Source organism: Diorhabda carinulata, chromosome 8 (genome assembly GCF_026250575.1).
Source record: "Diorhabda carinulata isolate Delta chromosome 8, icDioCari1.1, whole genome shotgun sequence".
In the NCBI taxonomy this organism is placed as follows: domain Eukaryota; kingdom Metazoa; phylum Arthropoda; class Insecta; order Coleoptera; family Chrysomelidae; genus Diorhabda; species Diorhabda carinulata.
In genome coordinates, this window is record NC_079467.1 from 20566674 (window position 1) to 20593333 (window position 26660).

Below are 26660 nucleotides of genomic sequence, written 5' to 3' on the forward strand. Positions count from 1 at the left end.
TAATAATATCTGTATATTTTATTGTTTACGAATATATCAAATCACAATAACAACAATAACTATTTGGGGTTCACATGATCTCGAAACCTGAGACACTTTTCGGAGAGTCTCGTTTTTGACCACGGTAAACTTTTTTTCACATTAAACTTAAAAAAAAAATAAAGGAATACAATAAGCATTTTATTTTTCTGTATTAATACATTTTACAAAATATGAATTCTGCTATATGAGTCAATAGCTGTACATACGATTCCATTATCTACTTTGATTTCAAGTCATTACCAGTTGTAACGCGCATTTGATGAGGGAAGTCCTTCACGAGCAATGGTGCTTCACTGGTATAGTGAATTTAAAAGGGGATATAGAGGATGTGCGGATAGTTCAGTTGGAAGCATTGAGAAAGTGAGACGTACAATTGGCCAAAAGCGGATCGAGTGAGAAACATTCCGATCATTTTTAAAAAACGTACGCCAGTTCCTGGCCTCATATAGTAAATAGATTGTGTTCGCAAAAATTTTTATTCGCGCTTCAGTGACAAGTCTTAACAAGCTTTAGACAAAGTTTGAACTTTTACGTTTATTATAGTACCTACAGCTCGAACGATCAATCAGTCAAGGTGTTTAGAAAAATGTGGCATTTACCGTGACTTGTATCCATCATTTTGAACAATTAAAAATTGGCCGAAGAAAGTTGTTCCGCTAGGGACGAGAATCATTAGAAGATGACTCACGTACGGGAGGTCCTGTACGTATAAATATGGCAAAAATTAGTTTGGTGCCTCGTATTCTCAGCGCAGTGCAAAAGCAGAATGTTATGGAGTCAATTGTAACCGGTGAGATCCAAAAGATGCCATGGAATGGCATCGGAAAGGAGAGCCCGTGTCAAAAAAGTAAAGGTCACGAAGAGCACCAAAAAAGTGATGACTACAATATCTTAGGACTGTGAGGGGATACGTTTGATTGACGGAATCAAATACAAACGTGAACACAACATACTATACTGACCTACTGAGATATTTGCGTCAAAAAATTATCGAAAAAAGTTGTGGCAAAATCATCCAAGGTGTGCGATTGCTTCATGACAGTGCTCCAATCCACACTGCATCACATTCCAAGGCTACTGTACAAATGTTTACCTGCAGTTCTTATTCGAGGATTGTTATTCACGATAATGTATATAGCAACAGTCATCGAATATCCATCAATTTCACCTGATTAGGCCATGTGTGATTTCTAATGTTTTTTCAGCATAAAAAACATTTACGTGGTCGACGTGTCACGACGGAAAATGAGATGTATTGACATATGAAGCGTTTCATTAATTTTCTGACAAAAATTCCATAAAATGGATGGCTTAAAGCTCATAGGTGGTTTAACTCCAGTTAAAAGAGTGCATTGGAGATCGATTCTAAATTTTTTTGAGTCTCTCATGTGAAGTCCCCGCTAGTACATTTTGCGTGCAAATTACATATTACGTTTTAAACACTCGAATGACACACAAAAAGTAATGAAAGACTATTCAAAATAACAATTTCAACAATACCACGGCATTCAAGAACAAAGAAAAACTTATATAATTATCGAAATATCGTTCGTATAAAGTATTGAACATAGTATTCACTTTAGTCAAATTTTATTCAAAAACCTAGATTTCTAATGTACTTAATTCAAATATCAATATAGAAACTACTAAATTTCTACTAAAATTTCTTCTAAAGGTTTACGTTTGAGATCTGGTACTAAACAGTCATCTGCTGGGTATCCCACAGGTATGAGAAGTGTTAGTTTTTCTGAGCTTGGTCTTTGTAAGAGGGCCCTTAATGCCGGTCCACAGTTTAGAGGCGTTGAAGTAAGAGATACCAGTCCAGCATACTGAAAAATATGAAGACAAAAATTTTTTTCATCACTTATTCTTCGCAATGTTAAGTTTTTTCAATGAAACTCGCAATTTAGACAAAAATACTTGTCAAAAAATAATTGAAGAAACATTCCAATGAAGATTATTCACTCATTATTGGCTTGATTGGCATGATCCTACTATGTTTTCTGTTAAATATTTTACCTACATCATTAATTAATGATTTTAGTATACTAGTCACTTCTTTGTATAACCACTAATCAAGCCCCTTCAGAAAACTCATGCACCCTTTTAATATAGATGGTGCTACAACGAAAAAAAAAAGATATATAATTTTCCCAAACGATGCCGCTATTAATTTTTAAGTGATAGTAATTTAGAAAATGACAACGATGAAAAAATTAATAGATATAATAATGGATAATAATGAAAATGCGTAGACGGACGCGTGGTTTGGTTTTTGCTTCATGGTCAAATCGTTGCGTTGCATTTTTTTATCTACAGAAGTTTTTTCAATTGAAAAAATTTGGTTTGACAAATTTCATAATAATTTTATTAGAATAAACATATGAGTTTTTAGCCAAAAGATATTTCAAATATAGAATAGATGCGATAGATTGATATTACGCAGCTGCTAATCCTTTCGTTGATAGACAGAAGTCGACAAATCTATGTATAATTTCTATAACTAATTTCTGTGCCTATACATTCACAAAATATTTTTGCAACTTTGTCATCATCAGCATTTCTTATTCAAATTATCCTCAAAGAATAGTTGTACTAAGATTTATGCTGAACATTTTATTGCATATTCTTTAGTGCAATTTTAACTCAATTTTATTCAATTAAATGATATTATATAATTTTTGTTGATAAGTTTTATTATCTATCTTATTTTATTCTTTCTTTTAAAGTGGATCGTTTACAAAATAGGCTGATATTATTTTGTAACTTTTGAAAAAGTTTGACTCAAAATAGGAAGGTCCTTTTTTTGTTTTGTTTGTTTATTTTCTAGAATTATTGAGAACTTCGATTTGAGTATATAAAGGAATTTATTTAGTTAGGTGTTAGTTAGTTATAGTCAATGGAACGAAATAGAAAAGTAATCAATGAATTTAAATAAATTAGAAAAGTACTTGTATAACTAGTGATAAGTTAATTATCATAAAAGTTAATTAAGTCTAGTTTTACTTCTCTTGAATAATATTGAGTTTTGTTCGTTCATACAAGTATCAACTGTGAGTACTGTGTATTTTTACGGATACACATCGGATAATGAATGTTTTATACAAAGGCGACACTTACATGTATAGCTGCCAACAAAATTCCTGAAGCTAAAGATACACTTTGTTCATTATAATAATGTAATTTCTTTTTTCCATCTTCTTTGAAACTATAAAGCTGCTTGAATACCAAAATCAAATAAGGAGCGTCGGTTAGATATTGCTTCAACCAATTTGTCTTTAAGGGTTTCAGATCTGTTGTCCAAACTTTACCCATTCGTTTTTTGTAGTTAGTTTCTTCTTCATTTTCAACTATTTCTCTAATTTGTTGTTTAATTTCTTGAGAGCCTACTACAACGTACGTCCAAGGTTCGGTATGCGCCCCACTAGGAGCAGTCCCTGTAATATTATATTTTACAGAAGCAACTGGCAGTTTAAATGATGAAAAATGAAAAATTTATAATTTTCAATAACGTTTTCAGTGAATTTATAAATATAGATCATCGTTTTGTGATACAATACGTTTATTTGGAAGGCCTTAGCCCAACTAATACAAAAGCTGAACTAGATTCTACTCTGGGGAGACATCAAAAGTAAAATATTGGTTAGCAGAGTTTGAACGAGGCCGTACGACCTGCGAAGACCAGTATTGCAGTGGTCGATCAAATGAGGTGACGACTCCAGTAATGAAAATCCACAAAGGGGTACTAGTTGATCGTTAACTGAAAGTGTGCGAGCTAGCAGACATTGTAGACATTTTAAATAAAGCTCTACATAGCATATGAACTGAAAATTTAGACTGGGCGCAAGATGGGTGCTGCGTTTGCTCCCAATGGATCAAAAACAGCGTAGTGAAGATGTTTCCATCGAGTGTTTCGCAATATTTCACAGAAATGAAGCCGAATTTTTGCGCTGTTTCCTAACCATGGGTGAAACGTGGGTCCATCATATCACTAGATAAAAATCAATTCAGTGGACTGAAAAGAGAGAACCGGCTCCAAAGACGGTAAAAGACCGTTCCATCTGCAGTTTCTTGTTTGGGATGCACGTGGGATAATTTTCGTTGACTATCTTGAAAAAAGAGAAACTATCCAACAGCGAGTATTATGTGAACAACATTTGAGCGAAGTGAAGAGCAAAAGCGGCCGCATTTGGCTAAGAAGACAGTGTTGTTTTATCAAGAGAATTCACCAGCTCCCACATCCGTTATTGGCTAAAATTAATGAGTTAAAATTTGAATTGCTACCTCACGAACCCTATTTGCCAGATTGTGCCACCTCGGATTATTCCCTGTTCCCAAAAAAATGTCGGTGGTCAAAGATTTTCCAACAATGAAGAGGTGATGTCGGCAGTCAATGGCTATTTCGAGGAGCTAAAAGAAGATTACGTTGGAAAGTAAATATATTTTTATTTTCAATATTTTGTGTTTTCTTTGTTGGGGCAGGTACTTCTGGTCCTATTCTCGTATTTCTCTTGTGAAATAAACCAATAAAAAATATTTCTGATCTATTATCATCCAATTTAGAGAACTCCACTTTCCATCAGCTCAAAATTTCTATATGAACTAAGATGATGTATATTCTTTCACTAGTTTGGATTAGATTCTGTAAAGACTAATGTCTATTTCCAGCAGTGCAGCTTCTCGGATTTCAAGGAATAATGAAGCTATTTTGAGATAACACTATACGTATTTGAGAGCTTACGTGCTTCAAAATTGAAATTACGTTTAGCATACGTTTATTTTTCAACACAGCAGTATAACTTTTAAAAAGTAATTGAGAATTATTATTGTATCCTACTTTGTATTGGTTGGAGTAATCTTAATACTTAATAATCACACCTGCAGTCCTGATAATATTATGGATTATTTCAATTGGTACAGGTTCATTGCTAAAATGACGAACTGTTCTTCTTTTATCCATTAAACTGAAAAACTCCTGCGACTTTTTTATCGAAGTTCCAACAGGCATCTTCTCAAATTTTAGTTGTACGTGATTCAGATTCTTCGGAAGAGCTGGAGAGAGATCTCCGTCTTCATCTTCTTCTTCAGCCGAGGATGATGAGGAAGATGAAGACATGAATGAATTCACTGAAACATACAGAGAGAACAATTGTATTGTAGTAATAAAATGTTAGTTCTAATCGAGTGTATAATACAGTGATGAGTCAGACCTCTTGTTTTTATTCGGAAGGACATTGTTTTTATATACAAGGGCTTCCAACTTTGTTTAAAATTTTGGAGTTTTCCTATAAACCAAATCTGTCGACTCTCTTTTATAACCGATTCGTTTTTCTCGATTATATACAGGACAAAGAACAACCAATCTCGTTTCCGTAGGTCTAGTTTGTTTATTGTGGTCTTATGCAAACAAATTGTAAATATTTTGAACAATAAAGGCATATCTGATTATCTAGTTGTCGAAATCAGTCAATTCACACTGTATTTGACAAATTTCAACTGTTTTACGTTACTGAAATTGGGAGAAGGTAATTTTCACAATTCTTATTGATTTTAAGTAATGGTTCATTTTGTTTTATTCTTTAAGATCAAATATAGTAAAGTAAATTCAAAACCCCAAATATGTCATGTTAATGACAAGGAACGAAAATTGTGTTTAAACTGTTATTTCGGTTTCTTATACGACTCCGTGCATCAAAAAGCTTCTTAAGAAACACCAGCATGTTATCATTCCAAGAGCAAGTGGAACATACCACGATAAAAATCTGGCGCTCGAGGCAACCCGATACCTGAACTTGGGCGTCAAACTGACTTTAAATATAAAGAGTGTATGCTAGAAACAAAGAAAGCAACTTACAGCCTTATCTGAGATATTTACATTTCTAACTTAATAACAAAATTGACACTAACCTCACGGATTTTGATTTTTAATTTGTATTTCTAATACACAGAGGACCTGAAAACAAATGATCTTCAAAGTTTTGAAGGTAATATTTGCTGGAAATAATATTGGAATGTCGTTAGAAGGAATTGCGTTACGAAATGCTTGAATTGAGCATTTCTCGTATATTAATCTGATTTACTTCAAGTCTTCTCAACATTTGTTTCAATGTTATTGTCAACACGTACATGAATCTTTGTTCAAATTTTTATCTCTACACATCGGACCAAAAATTATTTTGACATTGATGCTCTCAAGTCCACTTTATTACCATGTGGAATAATTAGAAAAAACTCCTCTGCTTAGTAGCATGTTTTACTGGTTCTACTCGACGATCACGCTTTAATTAACTGATTGATTATTATCTATTATTTAATGAAATAATAAATTTGTTTTTAATAAAATGAAACAACATTTTAAGTACCTCTACTTCACCAGGAAATTGCAATATTACTGATTAATACATCTACGTCGTTGTTTTGATAAAATTATGAATATTTATGGTAGTTAAAGTTTCATTTTCTTACCTGCTCAGATTTTCACTCAAACAGTAAAGTAAGGTCATAAAAATTGAATAAAATTTTGAAAATTTTCGATAATGGTCAATAGTGAAAAGTTTACTTCAAAAAGACTATTTAGCTCAGTTACATTCTAACCAAATGAGTCTAGAGCCAACACATCGTCATATCAATCAAAACGAGCAAAATAATCGCAAATGAAGGAATATTTTGAGAGATCTCAACAATATCTGCACTCATGGTATCATATAGTCAAATGATACGCAAAGATCTGCGTTTTAATATAACAAAAAACCAATTTGAATAACAGTTATCAAAAAATCAACTTTAGGTACCCTAAAAATATCAATGTATGAGAAAAAACACAAAAACAACAAAAAAAAAGTGATATCGTGAGAGAGAAACCAGGACAATAAAATAATTTGAAAGCATTAAATAAATAAAAAACATGACGATAGTAATAATAGTAATAGTAATAATGAGGAGTCAGTCAAAATATTGGATAGAATGTACTATATCATATATCCTTTCAAATTAAAAAAAAAATAATTTGAAAGAAGAGGATTATACAACAAAATAACTAGTAAATGTTGTAGGGAATTTTCAAAAAATATCATTCATGAAGTTTCTATCCATTCAAGGTAATACTGGGACTTTTTATTAGGGGTATAAGTATTGTCGGTTGTATGCGCTCAAAGTCCCTCAACTAACATTGGTCGAATGTCCAAGAGAATTTACTGTAGATTAGAAAATTGAGCAAAGCAGATGTTCGGATTCCCTATAATATTTCCCAAAGCTAAGCGATCCATCACATGCAACGTATCGCTTCAACGACACCTTACCGACCCATTTTGTGATCGCTTGATTACTGGAGACAAAAATAGGACATATAAATAGGATAAAGCAAAACGCAAAAGACATTGGCTTGCTTTAAATGAATCATCACAAAATAATGTGAAGCTGGATTTACATCTCAAACAGGCACCTCTGTGTATGATGAATTATACATGGAAATGCTGAAGCCTGGATAAACTATTTATGCTGATCCTTATTGTGAATAATTACAAATATCTAATGGAAAAGTACGAGAACTGGAAAAAAATCAATGAATTGGCGTGGCAGTAGCCTCATCTACCCGCCTGATACCGCAACCTGCGATTTCCATTTATTCCAATCGCAACAAAATTCTTGTGGTAGCAAAAAATTTGTATGCTGTCCTGAATACTATCTAGAGACATTTAACATTAAAACCATTTGATTTTGATCGGTACTGTATTGAAAGATTTCTATACTAGATGACAAATTGTTGATTGAAAGAAAGCGACATAACCGAGACCAGATCTTTTCGTAATATCTGGAGGGAACAAGAATAATTTCTATTATATTGAGTAATAAGTTTATTACTAGTGTTAAAAACAGTATTTCTAAAGAAAAACACTTGAGTCTGAAAATGTGTTAATGAGGAAAATCGATTAATCTTCTGGGTGGAGGAAGCCCACAGTTCACACAATATAAAAGTTTGTTCGCGTAATTGATCGAGTTTAAGGACTCATTTGAACAACGTTCTCGGAATTTGGAAAGTGTCGGATATGAAAAAATATAATATAATATGGGCTGTTGATTATTTTTTTCCATTAGTTTTAGTTAATTTTGGATTAGGGATTACAAAGATTTGGGTCACAAGCTGAGCTACGAATTTTGAGGTTAAAAATAACTCGATTGAAAGTTACACCCTTAGGAATTTTGTGAACTAATTTATATTAAGTACAGAAAATCGATTATACATGGTTTGTTCAACTACGAAATCTATAAGAGCCCTTAAAAAATATAGGGCGTTTTTTCCAGCCCATAAAGCCTCAAACTTTTCATTGCGTTGAAATTGGATCAGCCTTGTTATTAGTTTCACATCATTTTTGAAATATTTTGCTTCTCACTCCTTTTTCGAAAAAATTATCAAGATGTCACCACATTTTCATTTTTCAAATGACTGTTCAACACTTCTTTCTATAGATACGTAACCGTTGCTTCAATAATTACATACAGTCAATTAAACCTTTCAATTTTTATCCATTTTAAGTTTATTTACAAAAATTTACCATTATACTCATAAAATCTAAGTTGGTTTGGATATTGGACAAGTTATATCAACTAGCATAATATCATTAATTATTTTGTTCCTATATGTTTTTTTACAAAATTTTCTGAACTTATTAAATTCTAAGGCATCATTTTACTACATTTTTATAAAGAAAAAACATACTTATGTATTTACTTTTGGCAGGATTCTCCAATTATCTATTGCTTTATCGGTCTCTATTGGCAATATTAGGAATGAAACATGACAAATGTAGAAAGGATGTAATGGAACTATAAACACCCTCTCCAATAATACCAAGTTTGTTTAAATCAGTTATGCACGTTCATGAGTTTCAGCCATATAAAAAGAAATGGAATTAAGCCCTAACACTTTATTTTAACACTTCGGTATCGCCAGAATTGTCGAAGAACGTGTTTCAAAAAACATATATTGACTTGGGGAATTCCAGTGGACAAGCTTAATAGTTTATGATTGTGGTTATATCACCTGATGATAATCTGAAAATATTTTCCGCAGTTTTCCTTCAGTCTCAAATGTGTTTAACATACTTTCGTTACTGCGACTCTCTAAGATTAATAATTACCGTAATGATACAGCACTTTGCATTTTTTTGCCACAATGTATGTGAACCCACATTGGTTGTTTTAATTTTTTTGAGAAAGCAGAATCAAAGTTTATAATCTGGTGAACGAGTTCCCTGGACTATCTATCATCTAAACATCTATGGTAGATAACTTTATTGAGTGAAAATTTGAAAAATTACTTACGGTCGTAAGAAGATTTGTAATCATCATCCTTTTTCAACATTTTCTGTTCATATTTCTCTTCTTGTTTGTTATATAAAACATAGCCACCCCTTGCTACCATATATAGGATCAAACCTATCACAAAATACTGCCAATATAATTCGAAGAACATAATTAATATCCTCTGTGTACTTATTAATGAAACTAATATTGATAAATATGGTAAAACAATTTATAACTATCAATTATATCTCCTTATTTGCGCGTAGTTTTGACCTAGATTGCTTGAACCACTGATATATTGGTAGAGTTGTATGAGTGGAAAAATATATATGAATGTATGAAGAGCACAATTCTTTAGTGGTGGCAAAAGAGGGGAAAAGGGAACAATAATAATGTTTTCATGGTATGTGCGTGATACAAATACATCGATTTTTTCACTGTTAACATTAAGATAATGAGAAAAGTTTAGTATTATGTGGTAATTATTATATCGAATTAAAGAGGTCAAATAAATACAGTGTTGATTTGATATGAGAATAGAAAGTTGAGGGATAAATTGTTGAAGACGAATCGTTTCCAGATTGAAGGAATAGAAATCGGGTATCTTACCCATTAAAGTCCATTGAAATCAAGAAGTCCACGGAAGTAACGAAAAAGTCCATTGAAATCAGGAGGAAGTCCACGGAATTCATGTGAAGTCTCTTAACATTGAGTGAAAATTTGAATGCGCATCAGCATCGGGTGACTTTAGAGATTATGTGTCTTCCAGCATTTTTTTTTTGGTTTTAATCGTCATTTTATATTTATCGATAATTGAAAATAATGAAGGTGAGTTATAAAAATGGAGCTGCCTTCTGAAGTATTTCTATCTTGGTTAATAAGCAGTCAGTCAGCGAGAAGCTTTTGAAGGAATATGACATCACATTATCCATACTTATCAAGGACCTTATACATAAAGTTGAAAGAATACAAGTAATAAAAATTAGTGAGTTCCAGATTAAAGACACACGGAATCATAGGAATCAGAAAGATACCAATTAAAATCATAATTAAGTTCATCGAAATCAAAAAGTCCACGGAAGTAACGAGAAAGTCCATTGAAATCAGGAGGAAGTCCACGGAATTCATGTGAAGTCTCTTAACATTGAGTGAAAATTTGAATGCGCATCAGCATCGGGTGACTTTAGAGATTATGTGTCTTCCAGCATTTTTTTTTTTGGTTTTAATCGTCATTTTATATTTATCGATAATTGAAAATAATGAAGGTGAGTTATAAAAATGGAGCTGCCTTCTGAAGTATTTCTATCTTGGTTAATAAGCAGTCAGTCAGCGAGAAGCTTCTGAAGGAATATGACATCACATTATCCATACTTATCAAGGACCTTATACATAAAGTTGAAAGAATACAAGTAATAAAAATTAGTGAGTTCCAGATTAAAGACACACGGAATCATAGGAATCAGAAAGATACCAATTAAAATCATAATTAAGTTCATCGAAATCAAAAAGTCCACGGAAGTAACGAGAAAGTCCATTGAAATCAGGAGGAAGTCCACGGAATTCATGTGAAGTCTCTTAACATTGAGTGAAAATTTGAATGCGCATCAGCATCGGGTGACTTTAGAGATTATGTGTCTTCCAGCATTTTTTTTTTTGGTTTTAATCGTCATTTTATATTTATCGATAATTGAAAATAATGAAGGTGAGTTATAAAAATGGAGCTGCCTTCTGAAGTATTTCTATCTTGGTTAATAAGCAGTCAGTTAGCGAGAAGCTTTTGAAGGAATATGACATCACATTATCCATACTTATCAAGGACCTTATACATAAAGTTGAAAGAATACAAGTAATCAATAGCACAATTAATTATTTAGATGACTTTTTAATAAAAATTAGTGAGGATAAATACACTTTTATTAAACTTGTGAAAAATGCACCCAACGTAATTTCGCTTCTAATGTGACACCATTTTATGTGAATCAGAAATTTCAACTGTTTTGTTTAATTATTGGATATCTTAGTTTTAGTGTTTAAGTGGCTTTAGTTTAATAGCATACTTCTCTAACTGTACCATCATATTTTCGCACACATAGCAGGTTTTCCTCCTTTCGACCAAGCATTTAATTGGATCAATCTCTCACCAATTAGATATATTCTTTAAATTTAAGACTTCTGTGAATAATAAAACTTCATCACTAGTTAATTGAGCTCCTCTAGAAGTTTAAGGTAATATTCAATTTATGGGAAATCATACTTATAATTGGAAGTCTATTGGTTAACGGAAATTTAGGTGCAAATCATAGAAGTAAAAGTCTGGTGTACAAAATTGTGGTAGCTTAGAAAGTTTAAATGGTTTCCACCTTTTTTCACGAATGTATCGATTATCAGTAACTTTATCATTGACCAGGAGTGAAAAACCTGAAGTGGTGGCACCAAGTTTGTCAAGCTTCCACAAATTCATTTCCTTCGTAAAAATGGGAGGGCCATTCAATTTTGCAAAGACATGATAAGGCAATTGGTCGACAATAATGGGTTCCCCTGCATGAACTAGTAATATAATTGAATATCGTAAGTTCGGACTAAAAAGGGGAATATCTAAAATCCGTAATGATTCGTTCGTATCGTGATTTTTAGCTTCTTTATTTGACACTGGGTGGCGACACCATAAATGCATTTGTGGGGAAGTGTGATGAGTGATGATTGTAACTCTATGGAGTCGAAATGTAGCCAGGATAGAGAAAGGATCGAACAACCCCACGTGACATTAAAATCGGGAATCTATGTTAATCAAGTTGTAACGAACATTAAACTTTGGGTGGATAAATGTATTTATAAACATTGTAGTGTTTATATTTCTCATCCAACCCCACACATTCAAATAGGAAAAAATCTAAAATGTTGTACTGTACTTCATTTTATTTCAATTTATTTCATGTTTTTTAAGAGGATATCTTGTTTCTTTGATAGTAGCCAAGAGAATGTTCGATACATTTATTATATATTGAGGTTCCTATCTAAGTGGTGTTGATGGGGATAAATAAAAAACGATATAATTTAAATATTTTTTCTATACATTCATATACAAAGGATAAGTACAATTTCAAAAATATTTCCTCATAATACAGTAAATTTAGTCAAAATAGCGATATGCCTCCTGATCAGACTATAAACATATTTTTAAACAATGAATAATCTTCCTAAAATTCCCTACTAGTATTTAAAAGACAGTATTGATGAAATTGTATTTTGGTACAGTAAGCAACAATTGTTTTAATAGATATTCATTCGCTTTAAGATGTTTTAGTATGATAACAATAGTTTTAATTCATTAATTCTTTCAAAAATTTGACAAAATAATTAACAATGAGTGGAATTATAAGGAGCCATTCAAATTGATCAACCCCTTTTTTGATATTGTGTACTAAAATTAGATAGACTGGTTGAACAATTTGTCTCAAAGATACATTCATACTATAAATTAACTTTTAGAAGTATATATCTTCATTTGTAACACTAAAATTAAGTAACAAAATATTCTCAGTATTTCTTACCTACCCTTTTAATTTTCGACCACATAAACAGTGATCAGCAATTGTAAAAATATTAAAAACTATTTATACTTCCATTACATATAAATAAATCATTACTAACATTAAATACGTTCTAATAAGACTTTATTGTATAATTCAACGTTCAAATTCTTTTATTTGCCAAATTTTTGAATCCGAAATAGACAATATTATTCAAATTCATCAAAAAACTAATAATCTATATTTTATTACATCCTTGATTAATAATAGGTAGCATGTTTTTATTTATTAAACAATTAAGGCTGGAATATAATAAGGGAATTTAAAATATATTTTTATAGTTTATTGATGAATAGTTATTAATAATTTTTGTCCAAAACATTTGAGTGTAAGGCATTTGAACAGTTCCCCAAGTCAGTTCAAGATAAGTACCTACACCTGAAAGATACTGCGAATCTTAACAAAAATAATTTTCATGTTTGAAATAATCTGTTTATTACTACACAGAAACAAGCTCTGCATCTGTTGCTGAGGTAAAAATGAAAAGTTTTGCATATATGTAATACTTCTATATGGACATTTTCTTTAAGTGGAAGCTGTTTCGACTAATGAAGACAGAATGGCAACGATTTCTCTATCTTCCGAGACACCAGCTCGGTTCTGCGCATTCTCAAGCATGCGCAGTATAGATAAAGTGTCTCGAACGAGAGAGAAAATGAATATTGTCGGCGTCGTTACATAGGAACGTTTTTTCCCATACCAACTGCCCATATACTACATATATGGAGTTTTATGGCTTCTATAGTAAGTAATAATAAGTAATCTTCTAATAAGTAATCAAACTTAATCAAGAAACCTGTTCACTGATGAAGAGCTGTCTGTGTTATGGTTAAAATACATAAAAGAGTTAAGTATTAAATAACTTCCTGACGATAAATTTAAAGACATTTGTTCCAAAATAAGTACCACTTTTAATAATTTAATACGAAAATTTTTCATGTTTTGAAGTTAATAGCAACTTTAAAGTGTATATTTTTTAAATAAGAATTACGTAATGAAATTATAGGGAACTTGGTTAGGCATTCTGGTAGTACATTATGTATATTATATAGTAAAATATAAATACGTCACATCACACAAAACTACAACTTAAAGTAATATGTACAATCATATATTAAATAGAATTTAAAAATTGGGAATTCAAAAATATAGTTTAATGTACATAGAGATTATTCTTAAGAAATAATGTTTGACTTTAATCTTGACAGTTTCAGATTTTTCATTCTAGTTTTGTTCCAAATTGAGAAATAACAAAATTATTGAGATATCATTGTTATAGCAAAACATTAAGCATTAAATTTTATAACAAACATATTTTCGTGTAAGAGTACGGCCGTACTCATTAACCCCATTCCATATTGCTAACATATGCTAAATATGAATATACATTTGATGCAATACTGAGGATTGAGAATATTTCTGATTTCAGAATAGAAGGGTATCAAATCCTGTTTGTATTGTGAATGGATGAAAGTATAGGAGAAATTCTTGTCATTTGTGGGCAACTAATCATTTAATGAGTCTCTAATAAGATAGTTAATGATAAAATAGTCAAGATTACCCAAACTTATAATAAAATGAGTATATTTTCAATGTCCTGCTTATTGCTCTGTTTGTTTGTTATACTAATCTGGACACATTTTCAACTTGTTTATAATTGTATGTTAGGCATTTAGATTACGATAAAGAAAATATGGAGATCAAAATTTTGAATTACTTTTTCTTATTGTGCATACCTCGTATATAAACTATATTTCATAGTTCCCATATAGAAAAAAAAATGATTAGATATCGTGCTATATGAAGATGTATATTCGTCAAAAAATCCAGACTAGACGGAGAACTAAAAAATTTTTGGAAAAAGGTGAGAAACAATTAAAATACTGACCGAACTTAACAATAAGATTTTATAAAATAGTAACAGGTAACTTATAATATGCATTAACATGACTAATATCATCAAAAAACAAAGTCCCAGATTGGATAAAATATTAATTATCCACCACTACTTTCAGTACAAAGAAAATTTATTCAACAAAAAGTTAAATAATGGTTTTTCAAGCAATCTGAAATTTTGGTTTTGAGAGTCAAATTCATATAAAACTAATTGTTTTTTGATATTATTACTTAGTAAATATGTTAACTATAATGTCAATTCATTGATTCCTTGTATGTATAATAACTATTACAATATGGCAACACTACAGATTGTCCTTCCGGATTAAGGAATCAACAAACCAATCAAAAATTACAACATACTCAAGAAATTTACCAAATCTGTCTATATAAATATAGCCAACCAGAATAGATTAAGGTATTTTATGTCTTTTAAAAATCTTTCCTATAGAATAACAAATCATTCCATCCAGCAAGTTAGGCAACTCAGCATATACTTCAAAAAATATTTATTGTGGTGGGATACGAGTGTTCCTTATGTTAAATTAGTACAATTTATGGAGTGCCTGAATTTATTATTGATTTTTATAAGTGATATTTTCAAAAAAAGGAAATAGATTTTTTTAACTACATCTATTTTTAATTGCTAAGAATTATTATATTTCTAGTAGTCGTTTGTAAAAATATTAAAAACTATTTATACTTCCATTACATATAAATAAATCATTACTAACATTAAATACGTTCTAATAAGACTTTATTGTATAATTCAACGTTCAAATTCTTTTATTTGCCAAATTTTTGAATCCGAAATAGACAATATTATTCATATTCATCAAAAAACTAATAATCTATATTTTATTACATCCTTGATTAATAATAGGTAGCATGTTTTTATTTATTAAACAATTAAGGCTGGAATATAATAAGGGAATTTAAAATATATTTTATAGTTTATTGATGAATAGTTATTAATAATTTTTGTCCAAAACATTTGAGTGTAAGGCATTTGAACAATTGATTTTTATAAGTGATATTTTCAAAAAAAGGAAATAGATTTTTTTAACTACATCTATTTTTAATTGCTAAGAATTATTATATTTCTAGTAGTCGTTTGTTCAGATTTTTAGAAAATAATTTATTCTTTATTATATTACAGCTAATTATTGATACTACTAGAGTAAATTGCTACTAAAGATGCTCTTATCATTGATTAATAAAATTAATGAAAAATTAATATTGAAAATGGACAAAAGCCATTGCAATATTTAGCCTAGTTTATACTTTTTTAGAGAACGATGTATTTTGCATTAATTTTTAATGATTTTATTTTGCTACATAATTTTTTTTATTTTTTTGCTACATAAACCAAGAATAAGAGAGAATATATATTTTTGACGATACATATATCCAATACAAATCCATTTTTGTAAAACGCTTTTGTCGCTTTCACTGCTGCCATTTTTTGACTTCTTTTAACACGGTTAACCAAAAGAATGTCTTATTACTTATGAGAGCAGAGACAATAATATTGTGTAATACCTATAGCGATAATTATTGGTTTTGTTGTGTTTTTCAACACAAAATTACCTGAATTTTAGGTTAGAAACTAAAGATTAACGATTAAGTTTTATTCGCCGGTTTCGAGGGTTTAAAATAATGATAGCTTAAAAACTTTTAAACTTGGTTTAACACAGATTCAATTCAAAAAACAGCATTAAGCCTTTGTTAAAATTTAAACCACTGTTAACCTTAGAGTGCCAACTCTTTGTTGTATTTCAATATATTACTTTTTCTGTAGTTCTAGTATGTTCTTATTATATTATTTTTGTATTTGGTTTGCTTACAATATTTTTAGGACAATACAACAATCTTTAGTCGAGTATTTGTAAACAGGAGTTGAACATTTTGTAAATTTTGTCCACATTAAAATATTTGTTTGTTTTTGATAATATTGAAACTAACAATTTTTACACTGAAAGCTCAAAATTGAAAACTTTGAGCCATTTTTATTTTTATTGCCCAGAACAATACTTTTCAATATCAATTTCTATATATTTTCATTCGCTTTTGTTGAAGCTGGTTGAACTAACTGGCGAAGCTACTTGCAGTGGAAATAAATACCTACAAGTAAGTATCACTACTCTTTTGGCATCCCTATCATATCGATTTAAATTTGAAGTTAGATTATTCTTCTGAAATGGGGATAAAAAATTATACGACTGTTATAAATTTAGATAAAACCAATCAATTTTGAAGTTCAATCAATCTGGAATGTATATTGCACTACAGAATAAATGAAACAAATACTTTGTTATAGAGAAAAATTGATTTCATGATATTGATTCTGATATGGCTATATTTTATACAAAAAATATTTGCAGATATTAGATTTTTTAAATTTGTAGGTCAATATTGAAACCAAAAGGGTAAATGAATTATAGAATAAGATATTTTAAATACTTAACAATTCTATTTCTAAATATATTATTATAGATTGAGTAAGTATGTTTTCTCCTTCTTATTCTAACAATTTACAAATATTTTTTGCCAAACTTAGATAAATCCTGTCTATTAAAATAACAGCTAAATCACAGAACAAGTTCGTACTAAAAACTATAGCACATTAACTATTTGCTAGTAGTTTTTAGCGCTGCATACTTCTATGATAATTGAAAAATATAGAAAAAAGTAACTAAACACAAAATAAAGGAATTATATACAAGGGTAAATTACAAAGTTTGGAAATAAAAAGAAAGCCACCATGCCAATCAAAATAAAGAATAAAAAACGTGACTTTGTGTTTTCAAAAAAAAAGTAAAAAAAAAACGAAATTTTCAGATTCTGCCTTGTAAAATGTTTTGTTATCGATTAATTCCAAACCCGAGTTTGTTTTGTTTTTTGACTTGAATATTTTTTATAGTGTAATAGTTCATAATTTACTTATTCTAGAATAGTCAAATACTTTGGTTTTTCTCTTGTATTTAAGCTACCAGTGCATGGAAGATATTCGGTTGTCCATTGTTTGAAGTTCGTTACTTCACTGCCTTAGGTAGAAGTGGAAGATCAATGATATACTCAAAATAGATGCAGAAGCTGAAGTTTTAATGGAAGAGCCGCCTGGTGGTTTTGATTCTGTAAAAAAATAATTATTACATCTTTATATTCATCACATCTTTTTGAAATATGAAACTTGATTTAGCTAAGAAATTATAGTTAGAATAAATACAGCCTAAAAGTTTCACATTAAGTCTTCTTCTTTTTCTTCCTTTCCAATATACCACTTACTTAATATATTGTTATTGGAAGACGTCTGTATCCATTCTTTCAACTTGAATTGCTGTCTCTTTCTTGACAAAGTAAATGTAGATTCTTTTGAGATTTGCTTTTACTCCTACAACTAACTTGAAAGTATTCTAATGAATGTGGAACAAACTTAGGAACCTAAGCACTACTCTACTAAAACTTTGTATTTGCAAATCGGACTTTACAGGATGGATCTATCGAACTACATAACCCTATTTCAAATAATCTCATTGAGAGTGACTTTAATGTGCATTATTTTATAAATAACAAGGATAAAGTGCAATATAATGAAAACGGTAGGATGCAGGTGGTTTTTAATAATAAATTTATTCTGTAGATTTTGCTGATCTTTATTACCTTTCTATCTATCAGGAATATCCAACCTAGGGAATGTTGTTGTTACGCTACTTTGGAGGAAAACCGACATAAGTCAAAATTTTTCAAATTGTATTCCCAATTCCCATTAACTTTATAATGACAGCCAAAAAAAATTGGATAGCCATATCCTGTACATGAGCTTTCTTATGATGATTTTTACGATTTCCAGAGTTAAAGTTTGGAGTTGAACAAGAAGAATACTGTCGAGACATTTAAACTCGCAGACATGAAAGTTGTGAAAATTCATCAAGATGACCCCAGTGTGTTGTAGTATAAAAATTCATTCAGTGATCAATATTTTCACTAAAAACTAGTGCTAAATTAACAAAAACAGAGGCTGCTTTTAAGCAAGAGGCAATTCTGCAAAAAAGCTTACTCAGGTATAAAAGAAAAGGTTACTACGCCTAGTAGAGTTTTTGCAGCACCTTTTTGTTTAAGAGTTATTTGAAATCTTGATTAACAAATAATTTTAAAGTGAGTTTTCACTTTTCGAGTTCGGCCAGTTTTCTTCCAAGGTAGCGATATATTTAGGAATTGAAATGTAGTATTATACCGAGCCGAGAAAAAATGAGCAGTGAGGTACGTTAAAAATGTTTTGAAAAGTTTTAAACATTGCATGGATTGTTGTATTGAAGGTATTGAAATTTTGAGCATTAGTGTTTTTACTTTCAGTTTCCCAAAGTTACTAATATGTTGTAATGTAGGTATAAAAGTTAGAAAAATTACACTAGTTTATTTAATTATAGCCATCCCAATGTATCATTTTAAAATAAATATATTGTAAATGTAACCTCAACAACTCCAAAGTTATAGCACTACATAAAAATATTAAGCAATTCTCAAGGATTTCATCAACAATGATTCGTTATACATGGAGTTTCTAAATTCATCCGACGAAATTCAGGAGGTGATTACTCGTATGAAATTGAGATGGGTTATAGGAAGGACCCATCTTAATTTCATACCAGCAATCACCTCCTGAATTTTGTCGCATGAATTTAGAAACACCCTGTATATGCAAAATTTATTAAGATCACTAAATAATAATATGTAGCATATACAGAGTTCGCCAATAAAGTAAAATCTAACGGTTTTTAAATCTATTTATTGAAATAATGTAATGAATTTTTGAGTTTAAGAATAAATTTTTTTATCGACTCTCTGTACAGCGAAATAAAAATAGAAAAAAAACAAAATAATACCTCCTACGGGTGCTTCTTTCTGACTAATTTCTTGCTGTTGCGGTGCGGATGGGACGTCTTGTTTTTCTGTACAAAAATGTCAAAAAAAAATTAAAAATGTGTTAGTGCAGTTAACCGGAAATTATTTGGAACAAAGTGATATTGTGTTAATTAAAACTAAAACAAAACCTTAATAAATAAGAAATATACAAAATATTAGAAAAAATAAATAAAAAAAATTATGTATTTCAAAGCAACAAACATTACTGTAAATTTATGAAATTTTTTCTGCGGTTTTTTCAAGATTTAAAAAATTCAATATTTTCAAACTTTTCAAGAATTATCTAGGATTCAATTCTAATACTTCAAGCTGTTATTATAAACTCAACTGGAAGTGAAACATGAACTAGAATCCATTGAAACACTGCTCAAAATAATTAGAATACAAATTTACTTCTCAATAATTTTGAGAACAGAAAAACCTTTTTATTCAAACAAATTAGCAAAATAGATTTCATCAATTTTGTCATAAAAACTCAATTTTTAATCTATCATTGTAGTTAATTATACCGCAGAATTATACACAAACGATAATATTTCAGAAAAGATCATTCACCAATTATAAATCAAGAAAATATAACTGTAAAAATATGAATTTAAGTTCATCTGGAAAGATTAGTGTATGATGATTGATAAATTGTGTGTTTGTAGTGATTTGATTCAATCTTTGTTTCTTACTAAAATGTTAGTGATACAAGATTAAAATATTTTTTGGTTTATATGATTTGAGCACTCTCGGTTTTAGATAATGTTGTTGACAAAAATGGTTAAAAGTTGGTTAGAATGAGCTATGAGCGTCAAACTTTTATACATTACTTCAGTATAGGCAACAATAGCTGCTTTCCATTTACGTTCAAGTGAACTGCGACACTCGGTTAAGTGAGTTCTCATACTAAGATAATGACTGCTCAATGAATAAATGCAACGTAAAACATTTCATTCGGCTTGTTATGTTTTTTTTCAAACATTTTTAATATTCCTTTGTTCACGTATTGTGGAACAGTAGTCACTTCTTATTCTAGCATTCTAGTTTTTGAAGAAATTAATTTGTTATTCACGAAAATCGAAATCTTCCTCACTTGATACACTTTAAATCGAAGTAAATTTGTGGTTATTTTATTCAGGATTAAGTCGGTGGACGCCAACGTCTGGTAAATCAGTTGAGGGCTGAACAATAAGATTGTTTAAACTGTGATTGTTTGCTATAATTTAGTATTGTGTAATTACGCGCTAATTTGGATGACAAGATCAGACAATGGGATGTCCTCAACCTCACTTTCAATCTGAGTTCACAAAACTCACTAAAGCAAACGGCCTCCTACTTGTGCAAATTGAGGGTAAAACCATAGAGATATTACAGTAATTACGGTAATATCTCTATGGTAAAAACTCAGTTAGGTCTCACTTGTCAGACTGAAAAGGAACGTGCATTGGACCGAGTTATGACGTCGAAAGGGAGAATAATGTGAGTTTTGGTGTAAATGGAAAGCAGCTAATATACATATTATTCTATTTGAAACTTCCCTAAAAATAATACGCCCTATGACGATAAAAATTGAAGTGTAATAAATAAAATGATAAAATATTCATTATTAGACTTTCAAATTCACAACAACACAAATGTAATGAATCGAAATGGTGTCATTTGTTCCCTGATGTAACTCATGGTTAATGTAGGTAATTTTTTGATTATTTCCGAAAGAAAATAAAAGTGAAATTGAGTAGGGAACTCATCGGTATAAAGAAGGTCTTGACTTTGAAAACGAAAATTGATAAAAGTGTCGAGAAATATATGAAATGTCGTTCACGTTGTTCCTTAAGATAATTATAATATATAATAATAGAGATACAGGATAATTTATATGATAACAAGGACTTAAAAATAAAGGGGAAGTTGAAGGTGTGAAATTATTTTGAGAAAATTCAGTTGATTTTGTGCAAATTATATAAAGTATTTCTATTTATCTATTTGTAAAACAAAGTTAAAAGGGTTTATTTATGATGAAAGCTGTGCACATAAACAATTGATAGAAATAGAAAGATAAGTCACAAAATAGGAAAAAGTTATAATAGAAAACAAAATCAAATTTGAAATTATTCATTAAGTTATTCATTCAAACTCCAAATATCCAAAACATAGATCTGTGTTGATAGAGAATTGTTATTTTTTAACATTCTTTAAGGTATGAAGGATTACTCTGTTGTTCAAATATAAATGGAGTGAATTAAATGTGGTGGAGGCATATTTGGGTCTTTCATCTGTGTATGAAGTTAATTAAAGAATAGTTTATATGTCAAAATCAATTTTTGTTTATCTGTAATTAATATGTAATACGTGATTATAATACCAGAAAACTCAAACTCATATTTCCATCAGATCGAAGAAAAAATAGAATTAAACTTTATACCTCTCAATTCTTTTTCTTTGTGGTGTTTTTTGTGGTGATTTTTGTGAGTTGATGAGCCGGGTTTAGCCAACACTGTGCAAAAAGCAAAAAATAAAAAAATTAGGGCATCATTCTAAAGCAGAAGCATCAAACTATGTTCATTGTTAAAATTGAAAGGGTACTTACCTCCTTCGAATGGCATTATTTCAGAAAATTCTGACCAACCGTGTTCGTTCTTAGATCGTATTCTCGTTTCGTATGAACCTACATCTAAATCTTTCAATATGTATTTTACCGTGTAAATATCGTCTTTGCCATTTACTACTTCAGGAACAGCTGTTCTCCACGCTACTTCCTGAAAAATTGTCTCAATAAACACACTGTTGGATATATTGTATCTATATGATGAGATTATATGATTCCAATTTAAATGAATCAAATATACATATATGACGTAGACTGTGAAGCCGGTCCTGTTCGATCATGCTAATAGAATCTAAAATTTGGTGGACGACCCGTGTACAAATTTCCAAAAACGGATGCAGAGCGATCTCTTGTTTTTATCTACATTGTGTTATATAGCCTTTTTTATAGAATCAATTTCTAGGAAAGCCTTTTTGTCAGTTAATAATTGGATGTCAAAGTGAAAGGGTCGAAATAGTGAAAAGTAAAGGGTGAAAAAAATAAATTGTATTGTAAAGTTGAATAATCATTATGAATAGTGTTTGGTGCACAGTTTATTGTTTTTAGTTGAAGTGTATGAATAAATTAGGAAATACCTTGTATATAAATTCACCCCATCTTTTAACAGTTTAAATAAATCAGAAAAGAACGTTGCATTGGCCTCGGGTGTAAGGTAATTTGAATAAATAGTGACGAAAAATTGGCTAATTTGTATAAAAAAGTAAGGTAAGCTGACAAAGAAGAAGAAATGATTCTGGGAATGGACTTAATGAATCTTATTCGTTTCAAATTTCAAATAAATTAGAAAAAAAAAACATTACAATGTGAATGGAATCTATACGAATCTTATTGAAAAAGTTATTTCTATAAAAATTTTATAAACTAATTGAATCTCAATTAATCCCTTGATATTAATAAAGTGCTATAAAAATGTAATATTACTAGTACAGATCAATATAATGCTAGATAATATATTATAATTTACTTACTCCTTTTCTCCTGTATTGAATTTCATGTGTTTCAATTGGTGATTTTGATTCAACTTTCCACGACAAAACGACATCTTTGTAACTCTTTTCTGGTTTTATAAATTCTCTAACCGCAGGAATTTTAATTAAACTAACAACTTGTTCAGATTTTCCCATTTCGTTTGCTGCGGTACATGTGTAATTTGTAAAATCTTCATCTGTCAAATTCGAAATAACTAATATACTCTCAACAGTGTACTGTTCTCTTCTCTTTGTTATGATTTTTCTATTTTCCTCAGTTTTCAATATTTCGTTTCCTTTCTTCCAAATAGGTTGAACAGCTGGATAAGCATCCACTGTACATACGAGTTCGGTATCTTTTTCTTTGTTGGCCGTTACTAGATATTGTCCAATTTTTATCCTCGGAGCGTCTGAAAATTAAACCAAGTTAAAAACAATTGAGTCATTAGACAGGGAAATCACCATATAATCGTTCAGCGGACTGCTTTACATTAAAATATTATGCGATATCAACACTATTAACTGATTTACAAAAGGCAATGGATTGTTCAATATGGATTGATCTTTATAAGTTCCTATTACACGAGTATCTCCCATTATATCTTGATCTAATGTTATGTCCCATTCAGATATATTGTGTTTATATAGCAGGTCAGAATACCCATTCCATTCCACATTGGTATTAAATAAGATTGACGATAGCTGCAGCCGTGTCTCAAGAATCTGGACCTTCTTTTATTGAATCCTATTGATAAGCACTGCTCTTCATAGACAACTTTTACAATATTCGACCTTTATTGGACACCTACATCAAAAAGAAAAACATGCTTCTGGACTTCTTCCCTGATTTAGGGGATTAAGGAGCAAGCTATGATGAACACTGGGAACGGTTCCATAAATACATCGCTGAGATGGAGAAGAAATTTTCAGGGTAGTGGAATACAACCATGTTTGCTAGTTTTTTGAACGAGAGAGCTGTACCTCTGCATGAAGTATTAGTTAACGCTTAATAAATAAAAGATATGAACGATACATTGAAGAAATATGTAACTCAAACGACAAAAAAACTTGATATACTTACGAGAAATACGGATTGCGATATGGTGGTGACTGGGTTTTTGAAGACCGTTATCAGCCAAACATCTATAAGTACCTTCATCGGATTCAGATAAGTTGGGAATTGTGAGAGTATCCCCTTGTACCTCTAATCTTTCACTTCCTTTATGCCAGGATATGGTTGGTTTAGGCAGACCACTTGCTACACATGTCATCTTAAGGGTCTCACCAGGAACATACTGGAAATAAAAAGATAAAATCAATATTTTGATATTGAAAATTTGTTATCACTAATTGATTAACTGAAAGAAAATATTTCATGTCATAAATTTATTCATCATAATACATATAATTAACAGCGATTGTAATTGAGCAGGATGTAACTTTGGCCAGTTATTTATTTCTAATTGAATCATATAACTATTATCAGAAATTTACATCGAAACATAACAAACGGCTCTCTTGGGCCTTTTAGGTTGTTTAATTTGGTTTGGGGGCTGTTAAGACTATATTGAGCAATCTTTTTTCAATAATATGATAAAGTATCCTTTCTGAAATCTATGTTTTGGATTTAAGAATACAGTTGTTATAGTGAGAATAGTTGGATAACTGTAAATCACTGCTGGTGCAGGACCAAGTTGGTTTTGTACATTTTGATTTCATGTTACTGTTAATTTGTATATAAAGAACCTTTGTGGAAATTAATCATGTGCTGCTGCGGATGTGGTTTTACACAGGAAGAGAAACAGAAGATTTTAGGTTTATAAAATCAACTACAATCGTGAAAAACATGGTGCTTTTCATGTAAAAATCCGAGAACTGAAAGCAAATCCTAATCCATATAATATGTAATTTTCTATGGATAAAGAACAGTTTGATTTTATACGAAATCATTTTCTTTTAACAACTCTTGATGCATTTCGAGTCAATCAATATTAACCCAATGCGATAAAAGTGGCATACAAAGACAAGAGAGAGGCATTCACACATCTTAACACGCATCGGTTATATCTGAGAAATTTGAATGGTGGGCTGGTGTGGATGGTGTGGTGTGGCGTGTGGTGGGTTGAGTGTGTACGCAGACAGTTGAATTAAATGGAAAAAATATGCGTGGCACGGCGTGGTGCGTTGCCAGTAGGTTTCGGCTTTAAATAGAGCAAACTCAAATCGAGCTCAGAGCAGCCATTCTTTGGAATGCTAATCAGGATCCAGGATGGAAACCTCGAAGAGGTTTAGCTTAAAGAGGAAGGGTTTTACTGGGTCGTACAAGTATTATACAGCCCCACATATTGGTCGGTCTCTTATGGACACTGATGGCGCGAATGCGTTGGTTTTAAGATTACTCATATGGAATGATTTGCAATAAATTCGTGCATGACATATTGAAAGATTTAAATTTTATATATAATAGGTGCCAATGAATAGATGGATAATTTAGGAAGAAATTATCATAAAATTACTTTATAGAAATTAAGAAAAATTCTGATTTAAGTCTTTCAATGGAAAAGGAAAGAACTTGTTTTCCGTTAATGTTAATTTTATTATTATTTGTCGTATTAAATACACACTAGCTTGACCTTGACATCAAAAAATTTATTTATGTAGGTAGATATTGAATTTCATCAAACGTCAATATCTTTTACTTAATGACATTGTTACGAAATTAAACATTTCACTACAATATAGTAGACAAATTGGCGACAGGGACATGTGTTTTTTACAATATCCCTTGTTCTTTATTGTCTTATATAATAAAAATTAACTTCCGTGATGTTGTTCAAGTGGGTCCGAACTGCTTATAGAAAGTGTACTCTATTCTGACTGGATCGCCATGACGTCGAATTTCCTATAATTTTAATTCGATGGTGTTACAATAGACCATATAACTACCAACTATCAATATTTTATTCTTCGCCAATTTTAAACATAATATTAAGTACTTAATAAACAAAAATTCTGGTTCTTTTTGTATTTTCGGATAGGCTGAATTGCTTATGTGAAACATGATGTAACTGAAATACAGTTTTTCAACTTTTTTATAAGAAAATGTCGAAATCCTAACTACTTGACGCCCGAGAATCATATAATATTTTATCTATATTTATCTGTTTGGTAGTTTTCAACATTGAATGATGGGATTGCAACGTTGAAGATTTCCATTGGCATTGGCTTGACTTTTCCGATAAATATGCAGTAAGAAAATTTTCCGCGTAATTTTTAATTTTTTTAGTGTCACACCAATGCAAAAAATCGCCATGTGACTTCATGCATATTTTTTTTTGACTTTTC

The 26660-nt window shown here is 30.5% G+C and overlaps 2 protein-coding genes across 3 annotated transcripts in view; both read right to left on the reverse strand.

Moving 5' to 3' along the window:
- LOC130897399 (iodotyrosine deiodinase) lies at window positions 1-9769 on the reverse strand. The gene is made up of 4 exons (XM_057806233.1): window positions 9364-9769; window positions 4921-5169; window positions 3163-3479; window positions 1-1871 (listed from the first exon to the last, which is right to left on the reverse strand). Exons 1-4 carry the CDS (start codon window positions 9512-9514, stop codon window positions 1689-1691), a joined length of 900 nt encoding a protein of 299 aa, XP_057662216.1. The 5' UTR covers window positions 9515-9769; the 3' UTR covers window positions 1-1688.
- A 2626-nt stretch (window positions 9770-12395) lies between these two features.
- Window positions 12396-26660, reverse strand: part of LOC130897043 (protein amalgam-like) — a 66453-nt gene continuing 52188 nt past the window's right edge. The window contains exons 5-10 of one of the 2 annotated variants that reach the window (XM_057805541.1): window positions 24397-24610; window positions 23316-23725; window positions 22330-22498; window positions 22165-22236; window positions 19718-19783; window positions 12396-17966 (exon numbers count right to left, since the gene is read on the reverse strand). In XM_057805541.1, coding sequence (XP_057661524.1) covers window positions 17872-17966; window positions 19718-19783; window positions 22165-22236; window positions 22330-22498; window positions 23316-23725; window positions 24397-24610 — 1026 coding nt within the window. In that variant the 3' untranslated portion in view covers window positions 12396-17871. The remainder of the gene's footprint in view (window positions 17967-19717; window positions 19784-22164; window positions 22237-22329; window positions 22499-23315; window positions 23726-24396; window positions 24611-26660) is intronic. The other variant, XM_057805543.1, reaches the window with a different exon arrangement.

Bases quoted from the DNA above. Each gene is read 5' to 3' on its own strand.
- LOC130897399 (XM_057806233.1), bottom strand. From the start codon at position 9,514: ATGTTCTTCGAATTATATTGGCAGTATTTTGTGATAGGTTTGATCCTA. The intron at 5,170-9,363 runs GTAAGTAATTTT...TGTATGTTTCAG, and splicing joins TTACAAATCTTCTTACGACC to TGAATTCATTCATGTCTTCA. The intron at 3,480-4,920 runs GTGTGATTATTA...ATAATATTACAG, and splicing joins TAATATTATCAGGACTGCAG to GGACTGCTCCTAGTGGGGCG.